At 37.3% G+C, this 25781-nt stretch overlaps 1 protein-coding gene across 1 annotated transcript in view; it reads right to left on the bottom strand.

The window, feature by feature from the left end:
- POLR2B (RNA polymerase II subunit B) overlaps positions 1-25781 on the bottom strand; it is a 47231-nt gene that overhangs the window by 18964 nt on the left and 2486 nt on the right. Inside the window, exons 2-13 of the mRNA XM_063107212.1 lie at positions 22877-22949; positions 17442-17592; positions 15196-15308; positions 14844-15063; positions 14323-14481; positions 10805-10969; positions 7096-7292; positions 6802-6921; positions 5485-5671; positions 2197-2340; positions 1829-1968; positions 1616-1727 (exon numbers count right to left, since the gene is read on the bottom strand). Of these exons, the coding sequence (XP_062963282.1) occupies positions 1616-1727; positions 1829-1968; positions 2197-2340; positions 5485-5671; positions 6802-6921; positions 7096-7292; positions 10805-10969; positions 14323-14481; positions 14844-15063; positions 15196-15308; positions 17442-17592; positions 22877-22949 (1781 nt within the window). The remainder of the gene's footprint in view (positions 1-1615; positions 1728-1828; positions 1969-2196; positions 2341-5484; positions 5672-6801; positions 6922-7095; positions 7293-10804; positions 10970-14322; positions 14482-14843; positions 15064-15195; positions 15309-17441; positions 17593-22876; positions 22950-25781) is intronic.

Here is a 25781-nt window from a genome sequence, read left to right as displayed (position 1 = left end):
CTTCAAACAGCATACTAAAAACCCTATTTTGGGGAATAATAAAGCTCACAGTATATTTTAGTGATTAAAAAAAAATCCATCCTCGTTCCAAAGCATTTCAATATTAACCTAAATATAAGGGAATCTAATAGAGGTGCATCACATTTTATGAATGAATCTCTGTATTCAGACAAAGGAAAAATTAGAGATGACTATTCCCTTTTTTAAAGTACTTTTAAGAGCATTTTTTAGAAAAAAATGCCCAAAACAATTCTTTTACTTTAAAACATAATTTGAGCAAGGAGCCAGGGGAAGCCAAACCCAGCCACAATTAGGCATGCTACTGCCACTGCCCTGGGCCCTGCTTAGCTCCTGAGGCATAGAGCCAGGGGAAGCCAAACCCAGCCGCAACAAAGCAAGCAGCCACCGCCACCCTGGGGCCCTGCAGGGGTCTTAACGCACAGAGCAGGGGGAAGCAGAACCCAGCCACAACCAGGTAAAGAGCACATCAAGAACACCATTTCCACAGTTAGCCCACCACAGATACCGCAGTTGCCGTGGCTGCCACAAAAGTGGCTAGTCTTTCGCAGCTGTCACAGCTACCATACTGATGGCACAACAGATTCCCAACTGCATTGACACAAGAACAGGCACCAGAGGAGACCAAAGGAAAAAAAAAAAAAGAAGAGGTCCTCTCTCTCTACAGCACACTCCACAGTACCAGAAGAAGCATCTGCTTTACGATAATAAAGGAGCACTTGATCACACCCATCTCAGTACTGGACAGATCACCCAAGGCAACAAATCAACAGAAGAACAGTTAATCTATCAGATAGTGATGGAGTTTGGATGTGTTGTCCCCCCAAAACTCATGTGGAAATTTGATCTCCAATGTAGCAGCATTGGAAACTGATTGAGTCATGGGGGCGGATCCCTCATGAATGGGTTAATGCTCTCTCTGAGGGATGAGCATCTTGAGTGAGATCTCACACTATTAGTTCCCACGAGAGCTGGTTGTTTAAAAGACCCTGGTAACCTCCTCTCTCTCTCTCTTGCTTCCTCTCACCATGTGATCTGCTTGTACCCATAAACTGCCTGCCACTTTCTGCCATGAGTAGAAGCAGCCTGAGGTCCATGCCAGATGCAGCTGTCCCAGAATCATAAGCCAAATAAACCTCTGTTCTTACAAATTACCCAGTCTCAGGTATTTCTGTAACAGCAACATAAAACAGACTAATACAGATGGAGAGAACAAATCTATGTTTTTTAGAGGGGGAAGGGAAAGGGGAGAGGTTGGATAAGGGACATAAAGAATAACTATGATTTGTAATAATGAATATGCTAATTTTTAAAAAGTTTAAAAAATAAATAAAACATAATTTGAGTTGTAAAATATAATTCAATAATTTAAATTACATGTCGAAATTTTTAGAAGCATATATCTAAAGATTAAAGCAAGCAATGCCTTATAATTAAATTAGCTTAAAATATCACCTAGTCTTTTGATAATGTACTTTACAATTCAAGGGACTCCACCTCAAAGAAAGATGCCAATGCAAAGATAATTTTCATTAGTCTTATGCCTTGTTTAAAAATCCCACAGACCACACCCTCTTGGCTAATTAAAGACTCTTACTTCAGACACAATAATGTCCATCTGACGCCGCAATTTCCTTAAAGTGTTCATAAGTTGCTCAGGATCTTTATGTATTCCAACCCAGCAGCCATTAACAAAAATCTTGGTTGCACTAAAATGAAAAACCAAAAGCATTTTGTACTTAGCAATTCTATACTAAGGTATAACTAAAGACTGACAATAGTTTAAAAAGAAAACGCCATCTATACACACTCAGCAATAGCTGCAGGTGAAATTTCTTCTAAATTTTCCATGCTCCATTCTTCTAAAAATTCCAGAATTGGAGAAGGTTGAGATCCAACTGAAATATAAGCCATCAGGGCTAAGTTCTTCACAAGTCCTACAGCATGGCCCTAAGGAATAAACCAAGTTTTACACTGATTTTACATGCCAACAAAATTCTTTTCCATAAACATTTTTCCTTCAATTTGATTTCAAGATTTACTTTCTAAAAACTTGTAAATAATACCTTAGTTTTAAACCACACTGCATAATTAAATAAAATCCTACTTCTAAAGTAATTATGCCCTACATAATTACTAGCAGACTTTTTCTCCTGAACATAAATTCTAATGCCTTACCTCTGGGGTCTCAGCAGGACACACCATTCCCCATAAAGTATTATGCAACTGTCTTGGTTTTGCTAGCTTGCCATCTCTACCAATAGGAGAATTTAAACGACGTAGATGAGAAAGAGTAGATGCAAAAGTCAGGCGGTTTAATACCTAGGGGAAAAAAAAGCAAATCTTTAAAGTCTGGGCATTTCTGTGATTCATACTATCACAGAGGCAAAGACATATTTTCACATACAATCCACTGAGTATCAAACTGTCTTCATCCCTCCTTTCTCTATCCTTTCTCTAGATAATATGGTTCACCCCCATAACTTAACTGTTCCTTATAGCAGGTATGGAAAATATGTGAGGTACAGTTCTAACAAACCACATAAACATTTTGTTTATGGTCTGTCTCCAAACATTAGGACATTAAGTTCCACAAGGGCAGGGATTTTCTTTAATTGTTTTGTTCTCTGCTGTATCCCAGCACCAAGAACAATACTTGGCATACATTAGGTACTCAGTGAGTGTTAAATAAATTGCTAACAACTCACACTCCTTTGACAACATAGCAGACATCACTAACCCATCCCAGCACTTTTTTCAGGACGAAGCTTCTGAATTCAATGCAGAGATGCAAATATCCATTATTAATACTTATAAGATATTAAGCAAGATAATGCTTACAAAAAGGTAACATTTAGAGAGAAATAAAGCAGGAAACTCAAGTTCAATATACCTGTTAACACATCACCATCTTCCCCCAGCCCTAAAACAACCCAAACCTCCTTCTTCTCTTGTTCATGGTCAATGGCATCACCCTTCCCTTGATCTCCCAATCTAGAAATCTCAAAATCATTTTGGTCTCTGAGTTCCTCCTTCAAAGCATCGATAAACATATCCTGTCAATTCTATTTTCAAATTTTCTAAAAAATCTAGCCCCTCCCTTCCCAATGTCACAGCAATACACCAGCCCCTTACCCCTCACCTATACCACTTCCATCACCTTATAAATCCGTCTTGTCCCCTCCAATCTACCTTCCTCGGTTACCAGAATTATTAAAATATACATACATCCACATCACTCACCCATTTAAAAAATATCAAACAAGTCACCACTGACTACAAAAGAGCAAGACATTAAAGCACTTCTCAATGAAGTCCCAAACGACTTTCCCCTACCAGTCTCACTACACTCCTGTACTTAATGGACATTGCCATATACTCTCTCTCTCCTTCTTATGGATTGAATTTTGTCCCCCCAAAGTTTAATGTGTTGGAGGCTTGGTCCCCACTGTGACAGTTAAGAGGGTGGGAAATCCTATTGTGGTATTTGAAAGGTGAGGCCCTGGAGAGGTGACTGGATTGTGAGAAATGTACCCTCGTGAATGTATTGATCCATTCTTGGAATAATGGGAATGGTTCTGGTGGCTTTAAAAAGAGAGTGAATGATGAGGTTAGTCTCTCTCTGCTCTTGCCATATTTGCCATGTGATACCCTGAGAGTTGGCTACAGTCATCAACAGGACAAGGCCCTCACCAGATGTGTTCTCTGGACTTCAGACTTCTCCGTCTCCAAAACTGTAAACAATAAATATTGTTTCTTTACAAATTACCCAGTTTCAAGTGTTTATGCCATTAGCAACAGAAATGGACTAACACACACCTCCACACCTTTGACCACGCTATTGCCACAGAACAGAATGAACTTCTCCACTTTGCTTTGCCTACTGAAATGTTACCACCTCTATAAAAGCCATCTGAACCACATCCAGAAAGAACTGTTCTCTTTTCTGTACTCGATGGAGTTTTCCAGCACTCAACTAATCAATCACAAAGTCTTACAAAACTTACTTCCTAAATATTTCTCAAATTTAACTCCACTCTCTATCTCTGTAAGACTGCTCTAGACCAGACCCTAATTATTTCTCACCCAGGCTCCTTCACCAATCTTCCTGCCCTTCTCAAATCTTTTCTCCACACTGCCAATTATTGTGAATCTGTCTAAAAACAAAAACGACTGTGTCACTCCCCTCTATAAGCTGTTCTCAGCTCCCCTCTCCAAACCCATCTTCCTAACAGCCCACCTTGATTTGAAAACCCTGAACTGCTCTACCTCCCCCAACATACACACACACTTTCCTGCCTCCATCCCTCTGTTCAGGATACTGGGACATTTTCTACAGTTTTCCTGTTAGCTGCTCCTCCCTAACTTAGGTGTTTCCCAATTACTCTTCAAGATTTAGCTCAGGTGCTACCTCTTAAAGACTTCTTTCCACCCTGTCGTCAGGCTGTGCTAAATGCCTTTTGTTAGCATTCCCACTGAGCAACTGTGCATTTTTCTTATTATAATACTGACTGTAACATGTTGAAATTATCTGTTCACATTTACCTACAAGTATAGACTAAATTATTGATGACGAGAGATCATGTTTTATTCATTCATTTTGCATTTCCAATGTGTGGCAGAGTACCTGGCACATCACAGGTCCCAGTAACAATTCATTGAGCTGAATTTGCAGAATGGTGTTTATCATAATACAGCTCAGGGCATACTGGGCTATATGGGATTGAATCTGTTTCCTCTGCTAGATGTTGATGAACTCTTTGAAGGCTTGAATAGTATCTCATATATTTCTGTGAACACAGCACCACAATGTACACCCGATAAATCCTTACTGAATTAAAAGGAAGTGGAAATTTAACTTTGCTATCAGCAGCCTCCCAGAACTTCTTAAAGCATATAGGTTTCTAGGAATCAAAGCCTGAAGTTGGTGTTTGAATGACAAATCAACCAAATGATAATTGTATAGGGTTAGTTTAAAAAAAAAAAAAAAAGGAGATCCCCCAAAATTCCAAAGCTAGAGAAATGCATTGTAAGTTTTCAACCTTACATGAAAAGCAAATACAAAAAAATAAAAAATAAAAACACCTAGTAAGACATTTTTTAAAAGCTTTTCCCCATTACTCCATCTAAGAGTAGCTATTGCAACAACCAACATATAGAAATCAGTGTTAAAGGTACTCTTTTTTCCAACATAGGAAGGAAATGCCCCTCTGGCTTCTAATATGGAGCTTTTAAGACATAATATTAACCATCTTGAATTTCTAAATGGCAAGCCAAAAACTTAAGTGTCTCTTAGTAATGCAAATAGCTAACTTAAGAAAAATTTCATTTTCATAATTCAAAAGCTCACAGTGATTTCACATTTGACCAAGGAAAAAAAGGCAAAACCATTTACATTTAATGAATGGATCTACTAGTCCTGTAACATTCTTCCTATCAAATCTGTAGTCACAGTTTACACCTTACCTGAGATACTCCAGCTCTAGCTTGATGAGCTTTCTTTTGATCACCCCAGTTTCCAGTAGCTAAAGAGTATTTTAGGCCATCGGATATAATCCTTGTTTTAATTGCCAACTCCAAATTAAAATCCTTTCCTCGATCAATAAACTTCTGTGCATAGATCCGCACTTCTTTAAGCAAATTCTTAAACATACTGCCAAATAAAATGGTATTGTTTTAAACATGTAAATAAAGGCTTACAACAGCAGGGACGATATTGCCCACAAATGGAGAAAAATGATCGGGGAAAAATGAAAGTTGTTATTACTCTTTGTTATGTATAAAGCACAGATATATATATATATATATATATATATTGCTCCCCTGCCGCGTATGTCTATGTACTACATGTATATAGTACATAGACATACGTGGCAGGGGAGCAATTAGGAAAAAATATCCGAAGAGGCTCCTCAGCAGGATGACAAAAAAAGGTTGAAAAGCAGTAATCTACAACACACTAAATAACAAAACATGTGCAAAACACTGCTAATTTTATCCTTTTCATATTGTCTACATATTTTGTTTCTAAAATTGTTTTTAATTATAAAAGTATTATAAGTTCATTATAGAAAACATAGAAAATATAAAAACATCAGAATAAAATTTTAAAAATCACACATAACCCCAACACTCTGAAACAATCACTGTTAATATTTTTAAATATTTCTCCCCAGCGTGCGTGCGTGCGTGCGTGCGTGCATGCGTGCGTGCGTGCGTGCATGCGTGCGTGTGTGTGTGTGTACACATATAAAATACAAAGCAGGACTAATAAAAATTCCAATACTAGCACAAAGAAAATAAAGGTAATAATTCACAGGGCTGGCCCGTGGCTCACTCGGGAGAGTGCAGTGCTAATTATATAGGGATCCAAACACCAAGGCCATGGGCTCAGATCCCTATATAGGGATGGCCGGTTCACTCACTGGCTGAGCATGGTGCTGACAACACCAAGCCAAGGGTTAAGATCCCCTTACCGGTCATCTTTATATAAAAAAAAACTTAAAAAATAAAAATAATAATAATAATAATTCAGCTTTCTCAAACATCTTATAAAGCTACCAGAGGAATAAAGAAAATATAAGCAAGTAATAAATTATCCTCACAAACTTGACATTCCCGGACATGAACCAGAACTAAATCTGGGCAGATAGCAGAATGTAGCTAACTTCATAAGTACCCAATAGGGGTACCAAGACAATTTAGTCCCTCCACTAATTGGTGCAATGCCCAATCTAAAATGAAATCTCCCTACTTTAACATTTTAATTCTGTAATTCCTTACCCTCTAAATAAGAATGCAAGTAGTGGCCCAGCAAGATCCAATCTTTTGTTTCCATAGTGATCTCTGTCATCTAGTTCTCTTCTACCCAAAGCTGCTAGAAGTAACCTATGAACCATATACCTTTAAAAAAAAAAGGAAAAGAGAAGAAAAAAGTGAAAAAGCAAATACTTGCCTTCTGGCTTTTTTTCCTTAGTTTACATATTTAAAACATCACTTTTGACATTTTTAGCTTTAAGAAAAAAACTTTAGCTCAACTACACCTTGACAAAGAACTTGAAACAAAATTTAACATACCCTAAGAAATAGGCTTTTTTGGTCTCACAAAAATCACTGACACCAACGTGAGGGAGCATTTCTTTTTGTAAGACTTCTTTTGCATATTTAATTCTTTTCTCTTTAGTAACACCAGGCTTTGCCCCTCTTGAACCAATGAAATTTAGTGCAACATTCTGTTCTTGGATGACAAAAGCTTCATCAAGAGAAGGTTTAACCTATCAGATAATATAAATAAAAGTTACTTGCAAATTCATATTTTCACCTTAAATTGAGGTAACTATTACTTAAATTATAACATGCCAAATATCTCCATAAACCTAACCAAATATGTGAGTATTTTTAGAAAAAATCAAGGACTCACAAAATCTTAGAACTAGAAGACACCTCAGAGACCCAAAGATCTCTGACAAAACCCATACATTAGCACAGGCAATTATACTTTCTAGAAAAACATAAACAATTCCATTATAAAAAGAATAGTGCTGGGCCGGCCCCGTGGCGCACTCGGGAGAGTGCAGGGCTTGGGAGCGCAGTGGCACTCCCGCTGCGGGTTCGGATCCTATATAGGAATGACCGGTGCGCTCACTGGCTGAGCACGGTGCGGGCGAAACCACGCCAAGAGTTGCGATCCCCTTACCGGTCACAAAAAGACAAAAAAAAAAAAAAGAATAGTGTTTGTTTTTGTTTTTTACACTTTATTGACCAATGGCAAAATAAAGTTCCTTCCAGATATCTAGAACCAATTTAGAGAAATTTCATAGTTAAATTATAATTTGCTGAACTAGCAATGAATAAATGTGCCAAACTGTTTTCAGTCTTGGTATTAAGAAAATTTCAGGGCTGGAGGTCTTAGTTACAGCATGCTTGGTACACCTCACCAGCACCTCGGGTCCTGCCTGGGGTCCCGGGGTATGAAGCCGGGGATCGGACACTCCCCACATCCAGGCACACCACCAGCACCAAGAAGCATGCCAAAATCATCTCCTCTGTGTGGGTGGCCCATCACAGACACCACAATAACCATGGCTGCCACGAAGGTGGCTAGACACCACAACCACCACACAGATGATACATCAGCCACTGGAGTGCATTGACAAAAGAAGAGTCACCAGTAGAGATAAAGAAAGGAGGAGGATGTCTCTCTCTCCACAAAGTCCATTTCAGCAAGACAGAAGAGACACCTGCTCTATGATTGTATTGGGGGACCTGATCATGCCTCTCAGCATTGGACAGATCATTTGGGCAGCAAATCAACAGAGTAACCATTATTCTTTCAGCAGGAGAGAAGACATCTAGGGAAATTAGAGGGGGGAGGGGGGAGGAAAAGGGGATGGGGAGGAATTGGACAAGGGGCATAAAGAATAATTATGATTTGTAACAATATATATGCTAGCAATATTGATTTGATCAACATATCTCAATGTTGAACCCCAAAAATATGTATAATCAATTCTGATTCAATAAAAATTTAAAAAATAAAAAATAAATTTAAAAAAAGAAAATGAAAAAAAATTTTTAAATAAAAAATAAAAATATTTAAATGTAAAAAATAAAACTATTAAAAAAAAAAACACCAAGGTCGGTTCAGATCCCCCTTCTGGCCAGCCACCAAAAAAAGGGGGGGGAGAGGGGAGAAAATTTTAATCTATAAATGAAACCACTCAATATTTTGTAAAAGAGACTATTTTAAAAGCACATTTTAAAGAGACCTGATTCCACATCTGCCACTCACTATCTGTGGCCCCTGAACAGCCACGTAATCAGTTTCCTCATCTACAAAAGGGTTAGATAAAATAATTTCTAAGTTCCACTCTAGTTCTAACTTTCTAAATTTCCATTTGTACACAGTAATGAGCATAAGAAATGAGCGGTTACGTTTAGTAACTTTAGCCTCTGTAAGTACCCTTTAATCCTATCACATATACTGAAATACCCTTCTTGCCTTTGACTTCCTATGTCTTTTTATCACTGATCCACTATTTAATAAACATCCAAGTCCCATTCATAATCAGAAAAAAGCCATGTAAACCAGTCAAAGTGAGATCACAGAACAGTAGACCAAAGTGATGTTTTTAGAGGAAATTGACATTGTTGTTACAAACTGTTTTGTTAAGGTTAAAATAGACTGGGAAAAAGAAAGAATAATACACTTTTAGAAGAAAAAAATAAAGCACTTTTGTGCAGAGAATGCTTGAGTCACAAACTTGTAAAAATTGGCCTAAGCTTCAAAAGAGCTCAAAGAACAAAGACAATACACATAAGGCAAATCAGGTCTTTCACTTTACTAAGAATATTCCATGTTGGATACTGTCTGAATTCAATTCGAGTCATTTAGGATGCCTTCTGGATAAAAGATAAACATATATTATCTTGCTTTTACAAAATGAATCAAACTTTAAGTGTTTAAAAAATATAAATGCATATGACTACTGGTAAAAGCTGGAGCTAAAATCTAACCAGAACTCCTTGTTCTCATGTAAGCACACGAATAAATACTCTCATAAATTAAAAACGTACTCCACTTTCTAACTTTGTGATATTTAGCGTATATTTTACCTTATTTCTCTGTAGTCTTAAAGACTCTGGACAATTCAGTACAACTTTAAGAGTACCATTTACTATTCAGACAAGGATCATCAATGGAAAAAATTGATGAGGAACTGGATATTTATCTAGATTTGAAGAACCTTCCCACAAAAGTTGTAATTTTATAGTGGAGGTACCTAACAGACACTATTGTGAAGCAATCAAAGTTAACATTACCAATAATGGGACGAAATGACACCATGAAACTCTAGATGTGATGCCCTGGGAAGCACACAACTAGACTCTTTATTTCCTGCCAAAAAAAATGCATAAATGGATCTAATCATAAGAAAATATCTGAAAAGGCCAAATTGAGGAAAAGTCTACAAAATAAATGGCCTATCCTCTCTAAAAATTACAATATTATGAAAGACAAAGAAAGGCTGAGGAAAGGTTAAGAGACTAAAAAGATACAAAAACAAGATGTAATTCATGATCCTGAATTGGATTCTGAACTAGCAAAAAAAATAATACAAAGGACATTATCAAGGCAATTGGCAAAAATCTGAATAAGACCTGTACATCAACAGTAACATACCTAGGTTAAGTTTTCTGATTTCAATAATTATGCTATGATTATGTAAGTAAATGTCCTGGTTCTTAGGAAAGTGTTCACTGAAGTACTTAGGAGTAAAGGGGCATGATGCCTGTAACTTACTCTCAAATGGTCCAGAAAAAAAAAATGAGTATGTACAAAGAATGATAAAGCAAATATGGCAAGTGACTACTGGCGAATCTAGGTGAAGAGCATACAATAGTTTTCTGTGTTGTTCTTGCAACTTTTCTGTAAGTTTGAAATTAATCCAAAATAAAGTTAAAAATAAAAGCTATCAACTACTCGCTTTCCCTTTATAGTAAACTGCACCAGGCTGGGGTGCTTTTACAATTCTCCTCACTATTGTTTCTTCTTGCTGTTGTCATTGAACTCCAGCTGCCTCTAGTTTTCTATTTATTTTACACAGAATTGTCAGGAGAGAGGCCCAGGCAGGGCTGAAGGCATTCACTGCACAGTAAATGCCATGAGATTTATGACAGCTAAATGCTCTTCAGAGCAGCTTTCTACTATGTTTGAAGATAAGCAAAAATCAGTAACTCTAAATCTCTTACAAAACACTATGAATACATTTTGCTTTCACATTACCATTTCCATCATCTCTGGATCTTCAAAATCATAAATAATATGTTCCAAAATATCTCTGTCAGACACAAAACCTAATGCTCTGAACACAATAATAATGGGAACTTCTTGCTTGATATATGGTAGAGTTGCCACAATGCGCTGACCAATAGCACTCTTTTTTGCACCCTAGAAAAATAAGATATCATTAGAACATGAATATACAAGAGCGCACAGCAATAAAAAAAAAATAAAAGAGGGCTAGCCAGTTAGCTCAGCTGGTTAGTGCATGGTGATGATAAAAAACATCAAGAGAACCATTTTAATATATATGCTCATTATATGTATTTCAAAAGAAGCATACCTCCCACACTCTGAGGAATCTCCTATGGCCACTTTTCAAATTATTGGAACAGGTCTACTAATTTTACGGACAAACTGGTCATTTCGACCTGAGAGAACTTTCATCGTATTCTACCTACCTGTCAAAATTCTCTCAGAATTACCCAATATTGAATTTGGAAATGACTTTCAGCTGCAAAAGAACATGAATACCGATCCCTCACCCTCCTCATCCCCACCCCCACCCCAAAACAAAAACAAAACTCTGGAAGAAAGAAATAGATGAGGGGTTAAAAAAAGAGAGAGAGAATATGGATAGACAAATATGGAAAAAAGGTGAGCACAGAATGAAAAATAAATATCAAATCAGAGTTGGTCTGTGAGGTAGGTATCTCCTTATTTGAATAATGTTTCAAAATTAACAAACAGCCCCCTTCACACAAGCTTCTTTTTTCCCATTTCTTCCTCTTTAATTCTATGCACATACAAAAACAAAATAAAACTTACTAGCCTACACTGGCATACTTGGTTTCTCAGTTTTAATCATATTTCTGTGCTTCAATATCAAATTCACTCTTCTCTTGGCCTCATAACCCTACATAATCACTATTCCTCTAATAAAAACTTCTATCATCTTCCTCTTTCCACTTCAGACCTTCTTCCTCAGAAAGTTTACCCCATCTCATGAGTTTGTTCAGTAACAACTTTTCATAAATCACACCCAAATCTTTATCATGATCTTTTTCCTGCATCCTCATCCCTCATATCTCCGGCTACCATTTGGTTGTTTTTACTTGGACATCAATTATTTAACTCAGCCTACTATTTGTTTCATCATAAAACTTATTTCAGAAGAAAAACATTAAAAAATAATGCCTACATCATGCACCCGCCTCCACATTCAAATCTTCCTATCTAAAACTGAACTATCTTCTCTCCAAAATCAATTCTTAGAAGTTCTCTATTTTATCACCATTCCCCTAGAACCTCAGGATAGAAACCATGGAATCTTAATTGACTCATCCTCATATTACATCAAATCAATTACAAAATCCAGGTAAATTTCCTTTCTCTGCCTCTAATTAATTTGTTTTGTCCAGAGTTGCCATGAAAATCTCCTTCATATACTGTGTTCATATCTTTGCCCTCCATAATCCAGGCCGACACTTCTCAAGAAAGAATGGACATCACAATCACCTTCAGACCTTTTCAAATACTTATACCTAAGCCCCATTCCACCACCATTACTACCACCACCACAACCATTTGTCAGCAGATTTGAAAAAGGAACCAATCTTTTATACTTTGAAGAGTCTTAAGGTTACTGAGGTGAAACTTTCATTAAGAAACACTAATACATACTCATCCTGATCATCTACTTGTCACTCATTTTCCCACATATTCCAACTAGCTCAATCAGCTATCTTCTCCAAACACATATGATTCTCCAAACACATACTATTCATCCCCACTCTCCTCCAAGAATGTCCTCCCAGGTTCTCTCTTACATAAATTCATACCATCTTTTAAAGTTTAAGTCAAGTCCCACATTCTCTGTTAAGTTTTTATGGACCACACCATTCTAGTACTCTCATCTCCTCCAAGTTTCTATGGAACTGTTATATACAATAGGTGTCATTTGGCCTCTGACTTTACCATCGTTTAATGGCTAAACCTTGTATTCTCAATAAGACTATTACTTTCTCAATAAGAACTGTGTGTTTTAATGATCTCTCACAATACCCAGCAATGTTGCACACATAGGAAGAATTCAACGTTTATCTTTCAAATAAAATATTATGAAAAACAAAAGCAAATACCAATTACCAAGAAACATTCAGTCCCATTTACAAGCAAAAAACCATTGTACAGTTGAAGTTGACCCTTGAACAACTTGGTAGTTAGGGGAACCAATCCTCCCCACGCAGTTGAATATCCATGTATAACTTTGATTACACAAAAAATTAACTATTAATAGCCTGCTGTTGACCAAAAGCCTTACCAACAACATAAAACAGTCAATTAACACATATTTTGTACATTATATGTATTATTTACTATATTCTTAAAATACAGTAAGCTAGAGAAAAAATGTTAAGAAAATTATAAGGAAGAGAAAATACATTTATAGTACTGTACAGAATTTACTGAAAAAATCCCTGTGTAAGTGGACCTACACAGTTCAAACCCATGTTCTTCAAAGGTCAAGTGTAGTTCTCTAAAATACCTATTTACATCTATATTTAACTTTAGGGAAAGTTAAAATTCTCTAATCTTCAAGTTCTTCATCTTTATAAGGTTTATAAAAGTGACGTTAGACTCTACAGAATTGTTTGTAAGAGCACTAGATTGGAAATCTAAATGTCCATCAAAAAAATTAATAAAAAAATACATGAAATGAAACAGATAATTGCAACTATTTTACAAGACAGTTGTAAAGATTAAATCAAGCAAACAGTGTAACATAATTAGCACATAGCATATATTCTATTCAAGAAATGCTAACTACTAGAGCCCATTATTATAAGCAACATGTAATTTTAACTTTCCCTAAACTATGCAGCTTCTAAGATGATATCCAATGATCCCTGCCTCCTACTATTATTGTCCTGTGTAATTCCCTCTTGAGGGTGAGCTGGATGTACTGACTTGCATCTAACAAAAAGAATATGACAAAAATAATAGGATGTCACTTTCATGATTTAGTTATAAAAGAATGATTTCCATCTTGCTTGTACTCTCTCTTTCTACGGCTCTTTTTGCTTACTCTCTCTAAAGAAGCAAGCTACCATGCTGTCAGCTGCTATACGGAGAGGCCCACAGGGTAAGGAACTGAGAGATGCCTCCAGCCAGCAGCCAGCAAAGACCTGAGACTCTCAGTTCAACAGCCAATGCAGAACTAAATCCTGCCAACAACCATGTGAATGAGCCTTGCAATGACTGCAGCCTTAAGAGATGTTTGGCCAGAGGACTCAGCTAAACTGCACCCAGATTCCTGACTCATAGAAACTGTGAGATGATAAATGCCACTGTTGGAGTAATTTGTTACACAGCAATAGGTAAATAATACAATGCCTAATATATAACACTAATAATATACTACAGAAAAGTTTCTTTTGACTCAGAATGCAGTCTGGTAAACTATAAAACAAACAAAGCAAAAAGGAATAAGCCCAAACAAATACTATGTCAGTCCATACCTGTCCTCCTCTTGCCAGCATGCTAACCCATATAGTACTGGTGGGTCGGGAAGAATTCTCCAGACATGATCTACATTCTCCTGTGTAAGCATATTTAGAATCCTTTTTGGCAAACACGTAGACTGTGTTTGTTGCCATTTTCTCTTGTGCGATCAGAACCTATAAGGACAATAAAAAAGTTATACCCATAAAACCCAAAAGTTCATTGAAATAAAGTCATTGCATCTTAATTTAATCTGATCATATGTTAATTGAAACATTAGTTCTTGATTTTACAAACTCCATTTTGCATAAATCCTTCATAGAAACATATAAGCTCCAACAACTGACCAAATTTCCAATGCATACTATATACAGCTAAATAAAGCTTTGGTTTATATAAGTTTAGCTATCACACCCTAAATAATTCAACGCCACTGCCAGGTTATCCTTTATGATGTTATCCTGTATTTTTAATTTCAATTTTAATAATTTAAATTTTAACTAACATTTTTTAATTTTTAAAAATAATGTTACTATACCTTTTCTGACCCATTAATAATAAAATAGCCACCAGGATCCAAGGGGCATTCATTCAATTCACAAAGATCACGATCTGTCAAGCCATTTAATAGGCAATAAGTTGAACGCAACATAATTGGAATTTTTCCTATAAAAGTTTTCTGATGCTGAGTCTGAAGTTGTTCTTCACCTTCTTTAATGACTGTTTTTGTTATATCAACATAAAGTGGAGCAGAATACCTTTGAAAATAAAAGTAGATCACAGTTAAGCAATAGTAGGGTATTGCTAAAACATAAATCCTCAACTGGTTGAAATTACATTTTCTGGATTTTATTTCCAACATCAGCTGCTTTCAGGAAAAAACTTCTTACGTGAGATTTCTTAATCTGGCTTCATTTGGCATCATTGGCGAAGGAGCACCATCTCTCTCCCAATGGGTAGGCTTGGAGAGGTAAATTTGTTCAAACTTCAGCAAATATCTTGGCTGAAATTAAACAAAAAACATGAAGGGCAAATAATTTTTCCCATAAAGTTTTAATGATTCCACTTTAATTGACATTAACATTTAAGTAGAAAAAGTCCTACGAACTGGCAAAATTAATCCATTTTATTGATATAGGGACTCTCCAAAGTCAACATGCACACTGCATACTTGTTAAGTTTTATACCTAATCACTTTAAGGCAGAAGATAAAAAGAGTCTGGATATACCACAAGTAAATAAAGACTACACACTTGTTTATATCAAACAGTTAAAATGAATTTGTATTAATGATCCATATAGCTTCACATGCCCTCTCTTTGGTTAGGGGCAAAAGTACAAAGTGACCAGAAAACAAAGAAAAAATAAGAAATTTGGACAATTAGAACTGTGTTCTAACCTAATCAATAGAACATTATAAAAAAAAATCCTAATTCTTCAATTAAATATACAAAAAAATCCTAATCATTCTATATAAAAGATGCAGAACTTCTAACCCTGGTTGTCTATAGTTCAGCCCACAGCAAAAAAAAAAGTTTTCAATTAAACATCTATCTGCTGCTTAATAAAACAAGATCCATAAGAACAACTTATCAGAGATAAAAGGATACTGAATTTCTCTCTAAATCAAATCTGAGAGATGGGACTAACCAGAGTAAATTACTGATATCCAAGTCTCCCAAGCTGGAGTAGGTAAAGGGTAAAGAGAATGGTGATAATGAACCAAAGGGAAGCTGACCCTCTACTCCTTATTCTACCATCACCCTAGTCTAGGCCATTATTGTCTTAAACCTAGGCTATTCCAAGATTTTCATCTGCCTCCAGCTTCTTTCTATTCCAACTAAACGTGACTTCCAAAGTAACCTTTCTAAAATGATGCTTTATGCATATTCTTTGACAATCTTTCAACAATTCCTCATGACATCCAAAACCTCTGACAATCTGGTTCCATCTTATCTTCCACTAATACCTATCAAAAACAGATAAACCAAAAATCGTATACTGATTATTGTGGTCCCCATTCCATACCCAAGATAAATACACCAAATATTTTCTCACTGAAATGCTTAACCATCTTTTCTAAGAGAAGTCCTACCTGCCCTTCATGGACAGTTTATATCCTTCCCAACTTTTACACTAATCTCTGATAATCACAATTTAGAGATCTCTTCCTCCTGTAGTATTTATAGTACTGGCACTTTGAATATGCTACTATATTGTTATCTCTCTTGTTATGCAAAGACCATGAAGAGAAAATGACCCAAGGATAAAAAAAGGTATTTTATGTTCCTTTTTCCAGCACAGTCTCAGAAGAGCCAATTACTTTTGTTCTTAACAGCAAGATCCTGTGCAGCATCTCCAACTAGAATGAGAATAACAGACCAGCCCTTAAAAGACAAGTTGGAGAAGACAAACTGAACTGGCTAGAAATAATTACCTCCCCCTCTAACTCGATTTCTGGAGCTCTCCCTATCTCACTTTGTTTCTCAGTTTCCCCTGTCTCTCAAAGCCCAATATGTTCCCACTGCTGCCTCTCTACTTCTCTAAAACTGGGGACAGTCATTGTTTTGGACTATTTACTTCTTTACGATCATTCATATAAAAATAAATTCTAACATTATACACTTGCTATGATTTTAACAATGCTAAAAATCATGCATATGTGTCAACAAAAACTATAAGAAACTGAAAAAAATAAAAATAGCTGATATATTTTGGTGATTTTCCTTTTTTATCTGATACTGTTATAATAATGTATTTCATGCAATAAATAAAAATCAAGGGGAAAAAGTCCTTCAAACACTTTTTCTTTTATGATTCTTACACAGTGAAATTAAAAAGTGGGGTTATCTAAAGCAATATGATCGTGTCGGGCTTGTTTTTCTTAGTTGCTCATATTTGAGTTCCCACTTCCCAACTAATACTATCTGAATAAGGATTAAGGTTTTGGATTACTTGCAAAAATGCATCTCCCATTAGTAAGACTAAATTAAGAGCTGATTGAAGATGCTCTAAGTACACTGCTAAAAGCTCCTACTGACTTTTTTTAACCTTTAGGCCAGGTAAGAGAAGGGCTGAAATTTCAAACCACTACTCTTCTCTTACATATGTAACTTTATTAGAATAACCATCTTACCGGTTCTTCAACTTCTCCACTAGCATGCTGAGCTTCAGCTTGTAGGTCTATAGGTGGAGCATCTTCCACAATTCTTTGAACAGACATCTGAATAAACTCATCAAAAGAATCCAGCTGTTGTCTCACCAAGCCCTTCTCGTCAAAATAGGAACTGGGAAAATATTTCAGTTCATAATCAGTTGCAATTCAGTGATGTTTTCTAGCATATTTCCCCACTGTCATTATAATTTAATTCAACAAATACTCATTAACTACCAACTGCAATATGCCAATCACTGTACAAGATACTATGAGGTATTTCTAAAATAGGAGTGAGGCCAGAAATATTTTCTTTGCAGAACTTATTGTTAAGTTTGGGGAAAAGAAACTTACACTTATGGGTAAGCTAATTAAAGCACACATAAGAACTATAAGGAAACCTGACAAATTTCATTCAACCTCTTTTCCATTTTTTTTTTTTTTTCCAGCTGGCCAGTATGGGGATCCAAACCCTTGACCGTGGTGTTAACAAAACCACACTCTTAACAACTGAGCTAACTGGCCAGGCTCATTCAACCTCTTTGAAACATTTCTTGAAAAAAATGTCAGGAGACAGGCCGGCCCGTGGCTCACTTGGGAGAGTGTGGTGCTGAGAACACCAAGGCACTGGGTTCGGATCCTATATAGGGATGGCCAGTTCGCTCACTTGGGAGAGCGTGGTTAAGATCCCTTACCGGTCATCTTTTAAAAAAAAAAAAAAGAAAAAAAAGAAAAGAAAAAGAAAAAAATGTCAGGAGAGAAAACTAAAGAAAATGAGTAGTCAAAGATAAAATTAAAAACTTTAATTTGAATAAGAGGGAGGATGGTGATATCAACGACTAAAATGGAAAACCTATGAGAATGTCAATTTTAGGTTAAATATCATTAGTCCTACTTTCAATATGTTAAGAGTGAAATGAGAGTAAATCATTTAAGTGAAAATACTCAGCAAATGACTAGTGATAAAAAAAGAAGCATGAGTGAGAGAACAGAGCTAGCAGTGTAGACACAGAAATCACATGATGAAGATCTAAAGCAGGGACAGTCTAAAAGAGTGGACATTATCATTTACAAGAAACAGATACTTTTCAGGTGACGGATGGGGAAGAAGATACATAATAAAAGACACAAGTAGAGAGTTCCAGTCAAGACGGTGGAATAGATGGTCTCCAGCATCACTCTCTCCCACATATCAACCAATTTACAACTATAAAAATGTAACAACAGCCAAGCTGGGGCTGCTGAAGCTCAGGGGAAGAGGAGGAGTTCATGAAGGCAGGAGAAACCATGATGAGAGAAAGAAAAAACTGCCCAGAACGTTTCGGGCCACGGTCACTTTAGGCTGGAGCTGCTGAGCACATGGCGCAGGAGCCAGCAGAAGCTACAGCTGTGCCCTTCGAATGGAGCTGCTTGGAGGTGGCAGGGGAGAAGAGAGCCTTGGTGGCCTCCAGCACAGCAAGACCACTAATAGGGTTCCCGTGGACCCATGCAAGAGCGAGGAGCCAGAACAGCTGAAAAAGGGGAGCCATTCAGAGGCCGGTGAGTCATCACAAGGGACTGGCACAGGGCCTGTTCCATGGGAAGTGTTTGGAGCACGGGTGTTGGGAGAGAGGGGCCCACCAGAAGAACACTGGGACACAGCAAGGACAGCCGATCTGCCCCCTAATCAGCACAGGAGCACTCAGAGGAGACTGGTCAGGAATGCAGTATTGCATGGGGTGCAGTCTGATGAAAAAACTCAGGCCCAGATCAGAGTCACTAGACGACCCAGGTGCGCCAGGTCTCTGGAGAGCTGGAAGTACCTATAAGGTCACTAAGCCCTGAGCAGCACAAAAAGCCTTCCCTAGAGAAACAGCAGCAAAGCAGCAATTTAGCTTAACCACACAGCTCACATACTGGTTCCCACAGGAAGTTCCTCCATTTTAGAAGTAAGCAAAGGACAAAAAATTAGTTCCGGCCCAGGCACACTACCAGCACCTTGGAGCTGGGCAGGGGACCTGAGGCATGGAGCCAGGGACCAGACCCCTGCCCACAACCACGCACATCACCAGCACCTTGGGGCCAGCCTGGGAACCAGAGGCTTGAAGCCAGGGACCAGACCCCACTCTCACACCCAGGCACAGTGCCCAGGGCAAGGAACCGGGAACCAGAACCCCCTGCCCACACCCAGGTACAGTGCCAATGCCTCAGGGCCCTACCCAGGGGCCTGGAGCAAGGAACCCAGGACCGGAACCCCCTGCCCACACCCAGGCACAGCACCAGTGCCTTGGGGCCCCACCTGGGTGCCTGGGGCATCAAGCCAGGGACCAGAACCCCCACCCCCAACCAGGCATACCACCAGCACCAAGGAGCATGCCAAAAACATCACATTCATGTGGGTGGCCCACCACAGTAACCAAGGCTGCAACGTAAGTGGCTAGACGCCATAACCACCACGCAGAAGGTCCGCCAGCCACTGGAGTGCATTGACACAAGGAGAATCACCAGCAGAGACTAAAGAAAAGAAGAGGGTGTCTCTCTCCACATAGCCCATTCCAGAGTGACAAAAGAAGCATCTGCTCTGTGATAATATCGGGGCACCTGAACACACCTCTCAGGATCGGACAGATCATCTAAGCAACAAATCAACAAGAGTAACCATTACTCTTTCAGAGGGAGAGAAGAAGTCTAGGGTTATCAGTGGTGGGAGGAGGGAGGGAGGAGGGGATGGGGGAGATTGGACAAGGGGCATAAAGAATAAGTTCAATTTGTAACAATATGCATACTAGTAATATTGATTTGATCAACGTATGTCAACACTGAATTCCAAAATTATGTATAATCAATTATGATTCAATAAAAAAAATAAAGATACTATAATCCTTTAAAAAATAAAAAAATAAAATTAATAAAATTAATTTTTAAAAAGACCCAAGTAGATATATAAGTGCAAGAGGAATCTCAAAAGATCACTCCCCACTGTCACCCAGGAACAGCTGCATAGCTGGGCATCACAGAGGCTGGAAGAGCTCTGAGATCTAGCACAACCATAAGGACTGAACTGTCTCATCATCCCTCAGAAGTAGGAACTGCCTCACCACTACATCTCCACCTTGTGACCCCTGCCATCTTATATCTGTGAGACTTTCTTAGCTTCTACTCCCCCTCCCTAGTAACTACTGACTCTCACATCAATTTTCTGGGACAAAATGCACAGCCCAACTAATCACCAGCCTCCCATTTTGGCATCATCAGGTCACCTCACAGGTCACTAGCAGGCCTAGGAATTGGCTGACTTTGGGTCAAGATCTCACCCTGATCCAATGAACTATGGCCACCAATATGGGAAGTTAGGTCCTACGATAGAGAATACAGCACATAACCATCTTTGTGTAAGGTACAGACTAAAACAGTGGTTGGGGCAATTTCTTTCAGTAGAGACTGTGGAGTAAAAGGAAAGAAATTTCTCACAACCATTTGGGTTAGCAATTGACATGTAAGAAACGCATGGAAGGCACCACCTGTAATATAAATAGCAATGGTTTTTATGAACATTTTAAGATGACAAATCTTTACAAAACTGTAGACAAATCTGATTACCCCAACAAGCTGAACCATAGCTACTTTCCCCAAATCATTAGAACTGTGCTATATTAGAATGCTATCCTTTAAACACCTAAATGATACAATCATTTCATATTTATGGTATCTACTATTATGCTTATTTTACCAGAGGTCATCTTATGTGAAGTTACTTATTAAGTAACAACACATTCATATTCTAGGTAAAGAACACTTGATGTTAAAAAGTGAAAAAAAATTTTTTTCATCTTACAATAGCTAAAGCACCTATAGTCAATTAAAATTTAAAAATCAAATAATTTATTTTGTAACAAATGATAAATGCTGTGACTTTTCACAGAAAAGCACTCTGTCCTTGAGCAATCTATGACACATGTTGAAATCAACTCTTTTTTGTCTACGATCAAAATATTTTTTTCTACCTGGAGAATGTATAATATAGGCACCTCTACAGAACACCTACCCAGTTACTATTTCCTAATAAAATGCCTCTTGGAGTTTAATACTCAAACATTAAATAAGATACAAATGTCTCAATACAAAGTTTTACAGCCCATATTTAATAGGAGAAATATATATTTACATCCCAAAAACTCAATACATTTTTAACAAAACAATGGCGAAATAACAGAAGCATATGTTCTTTGAAAAGGAAGAGAATGTCTACCCATCTTGGAGCCAATGAGGCTCAGAGAGGCATTCATCATCATGTTACTATATAAAAAGTAACTGTAAATTTGGTGATCAGAGAGAAGAGTTTACCATCCTACTGCAACATTCAACATCCTAACATAGCAGTATGCTACTTTATCACTTATATGTTACTTTTCTTACCTATATAAACCTTCTTACTGAGTTTTGTTACATTTTAGTCACACTCAGAATTGGATAGGAATTTGGATTGAAATACAACCTACTGTAACTTTATCCATTTAGAGTAATGAGAAAACCAAGGAATCAAATTAACATCACCAGTAATGGAACTAACCTGCCTCCTGACACAGTGCGCTAATACAACATCACTGCTGCCAAAAGTAATCACCTAATTACAAGTAAACCTCAGACAAACCCAAACTGAAGGGCATTCTAAAAAGTAATTGGCCTGTCTTCTTAAAAAATGTCAAGTCAAAAAAAGAAAAACTGAGGAACTGTTCCAGATTAAAGGAGAGAAGAATAAGCCATAGAAACTAAAGGCAACGTGTGAGCCTAGAATGGATCTCAGATCAGAAAAAATTTTTATTTTGCTATAAACATTAATGGGACACTGCCAGAATTTGGGTAAGGTCTGTAGATTAAATAAGATCACTGTATTAATATTAATTTTATCACTGTATTGTGGTTATGTAAAAGAATGTCCTTATGTGTGAAACTTTTTTTTTTTTTTCTAGGATCCGAATCTGTGGCCTTGGTGTTATCAGCACCGCACTCTCCCGAGTGAGCCATGGGCCGGCCCTTATGTGTGAAACTTAACTCTCAAAGTTTCAGGGAAAAAAATTTGTAGAGAGAGAGAAAGAAAAAGACAAAGAAAACATAGTATATAAGGTTAACATTTAGGAAATCTGGCCGAAGTGCATAAATGAATTCCTAGTGTAACTTTTCTGCTAGTTTGAAATACTTAAAAACTAAAGTGAACCCCACAGATATGTACAATCAAGTATGATCCAGTAAAAAATAAATTAATTTTTAAAAATAATAAAAAATAAAAAATTTTTAATTAAAGTTAAACATATAAATAAAATAATAAACAGACTCTCATGTAGCACATTCATTCAGAACACCTACTTATCAAGAAAAGAATAGCAGGAAATCCCCTTATATGTACCTTTTAAAGCTTATTCACTTTGTTCTAAAGTTACCTGATTACAATCCAGCATGCTTCTTGCCACAAATCCGGGGTGATTTCATCATCATCCTCATCATATTGCATATCTGTAAAAACAAAATATCATATTCATTTGCAGTAAGATACTCCTAGTAACACCAAGGTCAAGGGTTCTGATCCACAAATCCTGCCAGCCTAGCCACAAAAAAAAAAAAAAAAAAAAAAAAAAAGATGCCACTAGTTAACATCATGCTCCTACAACTTGAAGTAACAGAAACATATTTACTCTTTGCTAAATAAAAAGCAATACTTTTACCCCACTTTTCTAAAATTTCACTCAATTACATTAATGAAATAATATGTCTGCATCATATAGGTATTCTTCCAATATACAAAGAGGTTTTATTACAAAGGTTCAATGTAAGTTGTCTGATTTTTTTAAGTTTTCCATCTTCTCCAGGAAGTCCATGTAATCCTCATTTATAGCTAACCATAATGATAACCAGATAAGCAAGCTCACAGTTCTCTAATCAATAAGGTCCTCAGAGACTAGAGTCAGATATCAGGATAAGGAGGTAGAACCAGAAAAGGGTTCTGATAGCTAGGCAATACGCTAAGGTAGGGTGGTCTATTACAGCATCATTTCATACATGTACAGGTATGACAGATAATATTTTTCAAAGATGGCCACTACCATACCTCCCATCCCACATGCTTTTCTTTAATGTGATCTTGACACCCCTACCATCAAGATATAGTGGTCTACGCATCCTCTTAAATCTAGGTGGATTTTCAACACTCCCATAATAATGAGAATGCAATTGAAGTGATGCTGTGAATTCAGATGCTAGGTCAGAAAAGGCAGTGCAAGTTTCTGCCTTGTTTGCTGAAACACTCCCTTGTGAAGCCCTGAGCTGCCATTTAAGTCTTCTACTCTGAGGCTGCTATACTGTGAGGAAATCCAAACCATAAGGAAAGGCCACTCAGAGATGCTATAGACAGCAATCCTAGTCCTTGAGTCCTCCTAGTCTAGGTGCCAGACATGTGAGTAAACACTCCAGATCACCCAGCCCTCAGATGTCAAGTCAACACCCAGGCTTTGTGTCCTCCCAGCTGAACCAGACATGGTGGAGCAGAGACAAGTCATGCCTACTATATGCCCTGTCCAAATTCCTGACCCAAAGAATCCGTAAACACAATAATTTTTTCAATCGGTTAGAGCACAGCCTTATAACCCCAAGGTCACAGGTTCAGATCCCCATTACCTGCCAGCCACAGAAAATAAAATAAATAGTAATTTTTTAAGCAGCTACATTTTGGCATAGTTCTACAGTGACAGTAATTTGAATAGACACTCAAAAAATCAGTGGATTAGTCCTTTTATATTAGTTCCATCTTCTTATATGAAAGAATAATTGTGCTATATTTTCATTTTTTTACTCTGATCTATACATATAGTCTATAAAACTTAAGAGTTTTGGATTCAAAATTTGATACCCAAAATAAATTTTTTCATAAATCCTTCTTGAATGGAATGGAAGTACTAATTCCTTCCCTTGGAAAGAGGGGAAAGACAAAGGTATCTAAAATAGCTCACAAATTTCCAACTTTGATCAGAGATTAGAGGTTAATATCACTGTCATACAGGAGAAGCAATTAAGAAAGTGGAAAAAGGAAAGGAAATGATGAAGTCAGCTTCACATATATCTGTAAATCACATATCCCTTCAAATACTTCCACTAGGCAACTGGATATGAATATGAAGCTCAAATAAGATGTCTAAATTAGACAAACAGTTGGAATCATTAACAAATGGGTGGGAAAATAAGAGTTTACATAGAGAAAGAAGAAGACTGAAGGCAGGATATTAGAGAACACCTCTGTTTAAAAGTCATGTGAAGGAAAGTGAAACCATGAAGGAGACATTTATCTATCCATTCATCAAATATTTATTAAATGTGTTTGCCATGTCCCAGGCACTGGAGGCACCACTGCCAACAAGATAAAGATGGCTGCATCCTTAAGGAGATTATCACCTATTGTGGAAATATGGATAAGATGAAGTCAATTAAGAGGAAGAACAAAGTGATATAAACATTCCTAACCAGAACCTGAGGTCAGGGGAGACCTCCCAAAAGCTGAGCTGAGCAGAGACCTCTTGTTATAAACAGGAGTAAAGCAGGCAAAACACAGGATGAGGGTGGGAGGAGTGGAGAAAGAAGTATCTCAAAAAGAAAAAGCAACTTGTGAAAAAGTCTCCATGATGAAAGAATGAAAGAAGGCCAATGTACCTGAAGCAGAGGGTGTGGGGAAAGAAGAGTTGGTCTTTATCAAAAGAGCTTTTTTTTTTTTTAACCCTCAACTCATCTGTCAAAAGAGCTTTGAGAAACCATTCTAAGATTTTAGCTAAATCAGGTTTTCATTTCTGAAAGATCACTATTAGCCAGTGTGGAGACTAGATTGGAGAGGCAAAACTAGAAGTACACAAACCAGTTTCGAGTAATCTAGGCAAGAGATGGTGGGGCTTGAACTAGAACTGTGGCAGAGGAGTAGAGAAAAGTGACCAGATTTGACATATTTAGGAAACAGAAACATCAGGGCTTGATGACTAATTAGATAATAGGCACAAAAGAGAGGAGTCAAAAATTATGCCTGGGCTTCTGGCTTCCATAACAAAGGAGAGTGATACCATTCACTGAGAGGGAAAATACAGGAGGCAATGGCTTTGGAAGGGGGATGCATTAAAGAAAATAGTGACCAGTTTAAGGAGTCTGGAAGACATCTCAGTTGTCTAGTGTCAATTAGATTTACAGGACATCTAAACAGAAAATACCTATTCAGAAATGATCCACACATAGATGGTAACTACATCATGGGGAATGAATGAGATCACCCAGGGAGAAAGTGAATAGTAGAAGAAAATGAGAGAGAACGCCAGA

The sequence above is a fragment of the Cynocephalus volans genome, chromosome 9 (genome assembly GCF_027409185.1).
Source record: "Cynocephalus volans isolate mCynVol1 chromosome 9, mCynVol1.pri, whole genome shotgun sequence".
Classification (NCBI taxonomy): Eukaryota; Metazoa; Chordata; class Mammalia; order Dermoptera; family Cynocephalidae; genus Cynocephalus; species Cynocephalus volans.
This window is presented reverse-complemented; position numbering and strand designations above follow the sequence as displayed.